General features: G+C 60.6%; 1 protein-coding gene across 1 annotated transcript; it reads left to right on the top strand.

The window, feature by feature from the left end:
• The first annotated feature begins 7,332 nt into the window (after window positions 1–7,332).
• On the top strand, window positions 7,333–8,442 carry FOXE1 (forkhead box E1). Its single transcript, XM_037798516.1, has one exon. It carries the CDS (start codon window positions 7,333–7,335, stop codon window positions 8,440–8,442), a length of 1,110 nt encoding a protein of 369 aa, XP_037654444.1.
• The last annotated feature ends 1,140 nt before the right edge of the window (window positions 8,443–9,582 follow it).

The following is a 9,582-nucleotide window of genomic DNA, read 5'->3' as shown; positions in this document are numbered from 1 at the left end:
GCCCCACCCACCCTCCTCCACGGCACTTTGTCAAGTTCTTTCACACGGTAAGAGATCGATGTTTCTCCCTTTAAAATTCCAAGGAGTAAGACTTACATGACAAGGAGCAAGACTTAAAAAGGCCAAAGAACCTCCTAGAAATAGCCACAGTCTGTTAAGAGCATGGTGAGTGGCAGCTACTATGCTAAGCACTTTAATCCTATGACTCTTCTCCCCCTTTCTGTAGGGGAGAAGACCGTGAGGGTCCAAAAGGATAAGACACATGCCAAGTGCCCCACAGCCAGGAAGGGAGGAGCTGGAACCAACCTGGCTTTTGTCTGGTGGCTGAACTTGCACTCAAGCCTTATGCAAACTGACGAGGTGGGAGTCATGTTGTTTTCTAACTGAACTACACTAGTACGGGTCCCCACGGTACCCCTTCCCCAGGCTGGTTTCCATGGCTGATCGACCCCCAATCTTGGTGGTGCTTGGCTTCTGCTGGTTGCAGCAGAGAGGGGTGCTTGACATTTTGGTGATCTTGACCTTTAACTGCCATGGAAACCTCCTATTTCTCTGAGCGTTCTCTGCTCTGCTTTCTGTCCTGGGTCCCTTTTTCCACAGTGAAAAATTTCCCTAAAATATTTAAAATGTTAATGCAGGAGGAATCTTAGAAACTCAATTGCCCTGACCTGACCTAAGTTGGCTGATCCAGCTCTCTCTCACAACCTCTAAACACAACCCCTTTAAATTGGCAAAGGGAGAGAAGTCCCCCTTCTCATTTTTATAGGACAGGCCTGAGGCTGGCCCCCAGGTTTCCTGGTAGGTTAGTGTATTTACAGTGCTGCACGTGGGAGGGCTGGTATGTGTCTGCAGTTAATATTCTTAATCTTCACAGCTACCTTATGACATCAGTATTATCATCCCCATTTTATAGATTAGGAAGTTGAGGCTCCACTGCCCAAGGTCGCACAGGTAAGAAGAGATGGGGAGCGACCCAGGGCTGGATGACTCTGAGTAACGAGCTGTCACTACAGGTTACTTGCACAGGGCCTGTGTGGTGACCCCGGTGCCCAGTTGCACAGGGACACACTACCCGCCCACAGGGTGCTCCCAGAGAGATGGGGAGGCAGCCACATAACAATAATTACACCACAAAAATGTGCGACAAGCGCTAAAACCCAAATGTGTTGGGGGAGGCCCCAGGAGGGAGTGTTTGACCTACTCTGTACAGATCAAGGAAGCCTGCCTGGAAGAGGAAACATTTGCGCTGAGGCAGAGCTGAAGACTGGCTTTCGGAGACTGATGGAACAGCCTGAGTATACGACGGGGAACGGGAGAAGGCTCCATGGAGGGGGGACCCTGGAGTAGGGGAGGGGGTAGAAAGCGCCATATTGTGGAGGAAGGGCCCTGAACGCCAGGTGAGGAAAGTGTGCTTGATCTTGCAGGTGGACGTTGGGGATCCATTCAGGGCCTCTGCGCTGCCAGGTGACCCGGGTTTGTGCCGAGATGGAGAGGGAGAGCGGGAGCGCCCCGCGCGGGAGGACGCTGTGGAGGCGGCAGCATGTCCAGGAGGCTGGCGCGACCCAGGGCAGAGCAGAGCGCGGGTAGCGCTCGGACGGGAGAGGCGCGTGGGAAGAAGGGTCCAGAAGCGACGACCCCACAGTCTCCACATCCGTTTGTTTGAGGGGAGCCTCGCCTCCTGCCACATGAACCTGCGGGAGGGAAGGGGCTGGTCCCCGCAGCCCGGGTCTGCCCGGAGAGTGCGGCTCCCTCGCTCCCCGCCCGCGGAGTGTTCTGAAAGGGAGGACGGACGCGCGCACTTTCACACACAGACCAAAAGACAGTCGGCGAGACCGAAAGGGACACGCATTCCAAGGCCGCGAGACACAGACTAAGAAAGGGAAGCAGGAGGGAGCGGGAGGCGAGAAGGGAAGCAAAAAGAGAGCAAAAATGGGAGAAGAAAATTCGAGAGAATGTCTCCCGGTTCCCCAGAGTCCCCGAGCTCGGACGCCAAGCAGCCAGCCAGCTGGGCTGGGGTCGTCGGGGGTGGGGGGTGATGAGAGTGGCTCGAGGCACTGTGCCAAGGTCCAGCCAGCCCCGTGGCCCCGCCGGACGCCCGGGCTCTGCTGCGAGCCGGGCCGCCCTGGCGCGTGCGCGTCCAGCCCCAGGAGACTTCGCAGATCCGAATCAGGGATCTGGATTCGCGGTTCCCGGTCCGAACCTGGCCTGGAAAGAGAAGGGGGAAGTCATTGCTTCTTCCTACACCTGCAGAAAATGAACACCCACAATCTTCCCTGCAAATTCCGGGCTTCCCGGAGCCCCCAGTCCACGCGTAGAGCCCAGAAACCCGGAACCCCGACGTTCCCCAAAGGACGGCTCCCGCGCCCACGGTCCCAGGTTCTAACTGACCCGCGTCCGTCCGCCGGCTGGAAAGATCTAGGGTCCCCTCTCGCCACCACCCCCGCCCCAGCCACTGCTTGAGAGTAAGTGTCCACCGCCACGTCCGAGGCCCTCCCGCCTGGCGGCCGGCACCGATGCGAGCGGACGAGGTGGTGCCATGCGCCCCCCTCTCCTTGGGTCGGGAAGGCGCGCAGGGAACCGGCTCGGGCTCGCCTCTGCCCCTGACTTGCCCTGCGCGGGGGGACACGTCCCGGCCCTCTCGGAGTCGCCTTCCCCTTCCTCTCGCCGCCGCGCTCCCGGCTCCTGCACGTCACTCGGAGTGTCCCCGGGACCCGCGCGGGCAGGGTGGGGAGAGCGCTCCGGGCGGGACTCGAACGGAGAAGAATCGCAAAGCGCTTCCGTGGGAAGCCGGGAGGCTGGTGGCGGGGTCCAAGCCAAGCGGGGCGGCAAGAAGCGAGAGGACCCCCTCCTTGGGACCCAGTTCCTCCGTCCGGGCCCCGGGGTGACAAAAATTCTCCGTTTTCTGTGTTTAAATGAACCAAGTGCGAGAAAGCGCCGGGAGCCGGGCTGCCCACGCTGAGGGGACCAGGGAGAGACCACGCCGCGGGGCCTCCTGGATTCGGAATACCCCGCTCCGCCGGTGGAAAGGTTTTACTTTAATCAACCGCTACTTCTTCGAGGGGGGCATCTCAGCCCCTGAGTGGGAACGCTTGAAATTCCCCGGCGGCTTGTTTGTTTCCACGTCCCAACTATTCGCCCCGATAACAATTTAAAAGGAGAAGGAATGGTCGCGGGTCAGAGTGCGCCCCGCTCTATTCCCTGGAATCCCTGGAAAAGAGACGGGGAAGGGGCAGGTAGGGGGTTCCCTACTTCACAGACTGGAGAAACTAAGGCCGCTGGGGCGGCTACGAACCCGCACTCGCCCGCGCTGGGGTAGACGGCAGTGACCAACAGGGCTGCGTGTGACTGGGGACCCCTCTGCTGCTGCGTCTTGCTCTGAGGCCCCCTGGGGACTTAATGGGCCGTTGGCCCAGACAGACTGTCCCAGGGTAGCCCAGTGTTCCCGCTGGTAACGAGTTCTTCGGTGAGCTTCCGTGTTGCTGGCCGGGGAGGGTGGCCCTGGAGGGCATGAAGCACTGCGAGGTCCTGAGAGCTCGGAAAGACCGAGAAGCCTCTCCGCTAGGTGCCCACAAAGGGTTGGAAGACAAGTTTCCCTGGCAGCGCGGCCGCCTCCTTGCTGCAAGACTTTCAGGTGTCCAATTCTGGGCCTAGTTTCCTTCCAGCTCCAATTCCCCAGGCTTCCTTAAGAGGAAGAGCAGAGTGCCTCTGCGTCTGTCTTGAAGGGGTATCCAGGAATGTGGAAGGAATTTTCCATGGCTTCTTGGATCCCCTCGTTTTTATTTACAAACCCTTGGAGGACACTATGATCCACAAAAGTGGCTGCCAGTGTCTTCCTTGAGTTGCTAGTTTCCCAACCCTGCAATTCACATAAAATGGGCTGCCACCAGGCAGATTTCTCTCTCCAGGGGTTGCTGGGTGCACACACAGGCCCTGGCGCTGCACCAAACAGGGCAAAATCACCAGGCCCCCCTCCACATCCACACCAAAGCAGCTCTGCCCCAAGCAGAGAATGATTTCCACTGGGCTGGAACCCACCCTCCTTAGCTTTCAAATGGTTCTCAAATGTTAAGGAGCACTGTCCCAGAAAGGGGAGGGGGGTGGGTTGACCGTGACCAGCCCTGCCCCATTTAAGAAACTGAAAAGGAAGCAAAAGGAAAGGCCAGAGATGCTGGGCTGGGGAGTTTTCTGTATGGTTTTGATCCAAATGGTATCTGCCCCAGTTCATTCCTGACTCGTGGACATATTAAATCCGGTCATCTGAATTTTGTAGCATGGATTCCTGGAGTCTTCAAGTTATAGAATTTTAGAAATGCATTTTTAGAATAAAATATTTATGGGATAGAACCTTAGGATCCTTTGTCCTGGAAGGTGTGAGAATCATGATCTTAGGAATTCTAGTCTCAGGATGCTAAGGGTTTCTCCAGTTCAGGTGTAGGAATGTAGCAGCAAAGTTTGAATAAGAAGGATCAGAATTTGAGAAGAACAGGGTCCCCGACACCAGAGAGAGAGAATCAAGAGATCCTAGGACAGGGAAACTTTACGTCAGCGGCACTGGAGCTTAACAACAGAGATGCACAGTTATGAGACTGATCATTAAAGCACATGGTTGCAAACATTAGAATCAGATTCTTTGAATTACAGAATACTGTATCCAGTACTGACATTTTGAAATTAACTTAGAAGAGACTTGTGGATTTATAGGAACTGAATCTTCCAATCAGACATTACTAGACAGGAACTCAAATTAAGTTAGCTATATACATCCAAAAATATAAATATAGAGATGTGTCTTAGAGCTGCAAAAAAAATCTAAAAATCTAAAAACTAGAGAAGTGGCAGCTTCCAGTAGTGGCATCAAATTTTCAAGCACAAAATCTTAGTCACAGCATTTTAAATTATATCGAATGTATGTTTTTCAGATTTTGACAACTAGAAACTTAATAGGAATATAATCAAAGTCAAAGAATTTAATTCCTGGTCACGGACTTTTAGAATTATAAAATCATTCTTTGATTTGCAAAATCACAATGTTAGGATAATGGTTTCAGATTTTTAAATCTGGAATTCTGAATCTCAGAATCTTGGAAATACAGTCAGAAAACTCTCTTTAAAAGGCCCCTATGAAATAATCCAGTTAAAATACAAAGCTGCTCCCCCCACACCACCCCGCCCCTTTGGAAAAACGGAACAGGGCGAAACCTCGATTTTCACATATTCCTTCCTTTGGAAGAGAAAAGCTGGGACTTTTGTTGAGCGAAAGAAAAGCCCCCCCCCCCCCTCAACTCGTTCGAAAACTCCTGGGCTGGGAGAGGCCGTCACGCAAACGGTTCTGCTGTTTGCACACCCGCGACGGCGGGGCAAGGATCTGGGCTCTTAACCTCGTTCTCCCGAAAGCAGCTCCCAAGCTTGGCGGGCTGGGCCTGCCCGGAGCTCAGCGCCGGGGAGAACCCGCGTTAAAGCCCCGAAGGCCGTGTTCCGGCCAGAACCCTCCGCTCGGGCTCTCCCGCGGGGCCCCGCCGCCTCCGGGAAAGCTGCTTCCAGCCGAGGCCTCGCGGGCCGCCGGCACCAAGGCCAGGATCCCTGACGCCAGAGGGGTCCTCACAGATCCGCGCACGCCCTCCCGCCCCGGGGCACGGAGGAGAGAACTGAGGCCTGCGGGGGTGAGGCCCGAGACCCGCCTTCGGGGGGCGGCAGGAAACGAACTCAGAAACCCAACACCAGCGAAGCATATGGGCCCCTTCCCGGGCGTCGCGCCCGCCAGGAGCAGCCCCCAGCAGAAGGAATGGGAACCCCATGGCCGTGGGGTACCTGGAGCGGGAAGTTACCTTGAAGCTCTGAGCCGCTCTCCGTGGGAGTCACACAAAGACGGATAATGGGGAGGCTTTTTTTAAAATGTTGGCAACAGAAGGACCCTTGAGTTCCAAACCCACCGTGCAGTGGAGAAACCTGGGCCCAGAGAGGGCTCGTGGCTGCCCCCGGGGAGCGCCGTCCTAAGGCAGAGGCAGGTCTGAGGCTCCGCTAAGCGGCGAGGTAGCCCCGAGTCCAGGGGACGTCCCCCCACCCACCCCCACCCAGGGGTCCTCGTCTGAAAAGCAAGGGACGGAGTGGGGAGCGGGCAGAGCAGCCTTGCCTGGGTTTGAAAATCATCCTGAAAAGGTCTTGGGAGGCAGTCACCGAGGGGCGAGCGCTGGGAACGACGTCTCCCTTCTCCGGCCCCCGCCCACGAACACGAGCGCCCCCTCGTCCCCAAGCAGCCCCTCTCAACCGGTCCACTTCTCACCCTCGCGGGACAGAAGAGTGAGGCGAGCTCCTCCTTTCACGTGCTGGGCCCAGCCCTCGGCGGAGGCCAGAAGCGCCGAGTTTGGGCGCCGAGATCTCCGGAGCCTTTCCCTGCCCTCTGCGGGCCTCAGTCTCCCCGTCGGCGCGCAAAGGGGCCGGCTGGGGGGGCTCTCCAAGCGCCCTCCCCGCTCTGACGTTGTGAGGCTCCCGCCGCGCCGCCACTGGGCCCCTACCTGGGGAGGTGCGCCCGGGCCATGGGGGGCGGGCAGTCGGGGGGCGGGCAGGAACGGGCGCCGCCCCAAGCTTCCCGGTGCCTTTAAGGGGGGAGAAGCCGGTAGAGGGAGGAGCCGGTCTGGGTGTGCGCAGGGCAGCACCTCGCCAGCGGACCCGACGCGAGCAGCAGCCCAGCCGCTGGAGTCCAAGGCCGTGGAAGCAGGCAGCCGCCTGGTCGCCCCGCCTGGACCGGCGCCCGGAACTCGCCTCCCGGCTCTCCGCGCTGCCCAGGATCAGGGCCGTAGGGGGCGCGGCATGGACGGCCCGCGCCAGAGCGCCAGGCGCCTGAGTTGACTGCCCTTGCTTCGGGCCCGCAGCCTCCTCCGCGCACACGACGGGCATCCTTGGACTAGCGGGGACCCCAGGCCGGCTCCAGCCGCCCCGGCTCGGGAGACAGCTTCCCGGCGCGCCCGGACGCTTGGCCGCCTGGCACCAGCACGCAACAGACCCCTCTGCCCGCGGTCGGGGCCTAGTGAGGGGCCCAACGCCGCCGCCGGCGCCTGGCTTCGAGCTCCAGGACACCAACAGAGAAACATCGGCAGACAGGACCCTCGTGAGCCTGCGTCCGCGCCGTGCCAGCCCGGGGACCGCGGGCGCCGCGCCCCTGGCGCGCCCCTGCCCTGCAGCTACACTCTTCCCGAGCCAGCCCGCAGGGGCCCTCCTGAACCCTCCTCCGCACAGGGGCCCAGCGACCGCTCCGGGACCCGCCGCGCCCGGCACCCGCGGCTCCCAGACCTGCCCCCACCCCGACTCTCGGCTAGGGCGCGGGACGGCCAAGTAATGACGGCCGAGAGCGGGCCGCCGCCGCCGCAGCCCGAAGCGCTGGCGACCGTGAAGGAGGAGCGCGGCGAGGCGGCGGCGGGGGCCGGGGTCCCGGCGGAGGCCGCGGGTCGCGGAGGCGGCGGGCGGCGACGCAAGCGCCCCCTGCAGCGCGGAAAGCCGCCCTACAGCTACATCGCGCTCATCGCCATGGCCATCGCGCACGCGCCCGAGCGCCGCCTGACGCTGGGCGGCATCTACAAATTCATCACCGAGCGCTTCCCCTTCTACCGCGACAACCCCAAGAAGTGGCAGAACAGCATCCGCCACAACCTCACGCTCAACGACTGCTTCCTCAAGATCCCGCGCGAGGCCGGCCGCCCGGGCAAGGGCAACTACTGGGCGCTCGACCCCAACGCCGAGGACATGTTCGAGAGCGGCAGCTTCCTGCGCCGCCGCAAGCGCTTCAAGCGCTCGGACCTCTCCACCTACCCCGCCTACATGCACGACGCGGCCGCCGCCGCCGCAGCCGCCGCCGCCGCTGCCGCCGCCGCCATCTTCCCGGGCGCCGTGCCCGCCGCGCGCCCGCCCTACCCGGGCGCCGTCTACGCGGGCTACGCGCCGCCGCCGCTCGCCGCGCCCCCTCCGGTCTACTACCCCGCCGCGTCGCCGGGCCCGTGCCGCGTCTTCGGCCTGGTGCCCGAGCGGCCGCTCAGCCCGGAGCTGGGGCCCGCGCCGTCGGGGCCCGCCGGCTCCTGCGCTTTTGCCTCGGCCGGCGCCCCGGCCACTACCACCGGCTACCAGTCCGCGGGCTGCGCGGGGGCCCGGCCAACCAACCCCGCGGCTTACGCGGCCGCCTACGCGGGCCCCGACGGCGCATACCCGCAGGGGGCCGGTGGCGCGCTCTTCGCCGCGGCAGGTCGCCTGGCGGGGCCCGCCTCGCCCCCCGCGGGTGGCGGTGTCGAGGCGGCCGTGGACTTCTACGGGCGCACATCGCCCGGGCAGTTCGGAGCATTGGGGCCCTGCTACAATCCTGGCGGGCAGCTCGGAGGGGGCAGCGGAGGCGGCTACCACCCTCGCCATGTGGCCGCCTATCCTGGCGGGGTGGATCGGTTCGTGTCCGCCATGTGAGCCGAACGTAGGGACGGAAACTCAGAAATACCACGGCCGTGCGCACGAACTGTTTCCCCGCGGCCTAAGCAGGCGGCTGGAGAATGCCGAATTTGGAGGCACATGGAAAGGACCGAGCGGGCAGGAGAGGCGCAGGCTCCCGGCGCCCCCGTGCGCGCACACCTTGTTCGCTTTGCTGCTTGGGAGGAGGTGGGACAGGCAGCCGCCGCCCGACGGACTGGGACAGGGACATCAGTGGGGACGAAGCCCCAAAGGACATGCCTTTGTCTCTTTCTCCGGGGGAGGGTTCTTGGAGATAAAGGGGGATAGTGTAGGGTCTACACCAGAATCCAGGATTCGAATTGTGGACAATCACGGAACTTCACCCTTCCCTGTGCGGCGGGAAACTCGGGACTTTTTACACGGCTCAGCCTCTTGTGCCTTTGACTGGGTTATTACAAAAAAAGGGCCGCGGCAGCTCTTTCCCTCTCCTTCAGGTGAGGAGGACGGGTTAGCAGAAGAACTTGTCTTTACTTTTCCCGGTGGAAGAAATCGCCACTGCATTTGATCTCGGGCTGGTTTTCCCCGCCTCAGAACCGCAGATCTCGCCTTGGGTCTGGACCGGGTGTCAGCTCCCCAGTGTCACATTGGTTAAGTCCCATCACCTGTACGCCCAGTCTCCCTGTCTGTTACACAAGAGGGCTGCACGATTCGATCCCCCCCTCCCCACTATTTGATCTGTAAGGGCCTGGTCATCGTGGATGCCACCCTGGAGATTTGGCAATGTGGTGGGCCCCCCAGGGCCTCTGAGTTGCCCCCCAGAGCCTAGCCCCCGTTTTGAGAATTTGGGAGAGAGCTTGAGGCAAGCATTCAATCAAAAGTCCCAGGGTTAGCTCCAGGCACCGAGTATATCATAATTTATTGAGTCTTTCCAGCAGGTTGTCCTGGTCACCTCGAAACTGTCACTGTCTGGCATAAATCGGGTTTTCCAGCTAGATAGGTCTAAATACATTGGTCCTCTGTCCACTGTCTCCTTTCAGGCAGCCATAGACTCGGTGGGCAAACAGAAGTCCAGAGACATGGGAGGGCTCTCAGGACAGTGACAGCTTCCAGTGGATTGGGGGGGGGGGGATCCGGATCCCTCCCACCTCCCTACACTCC

Source organism: Choloepus didactylus, chromosome 10 (assembly GCF_015220235.1).
Source record: "Choloepus didactylus isolate mChoDid1 chromosome 10, mChoDid1.pri, whole genome shotgun sequence".
NCBI classification, from domain to species: domain Eukaryota; kingdom Metazoa; phylum Chordata; class Mammalia; order Pilosa; family Megalonychidae; genus Choloepus; species Choloepus didactylus.
The sequence above is the reverse complement of the archived record's forward strand: the minus strand, read 5'-3'. Positions and strand labels throughout refer to the sequence as shown.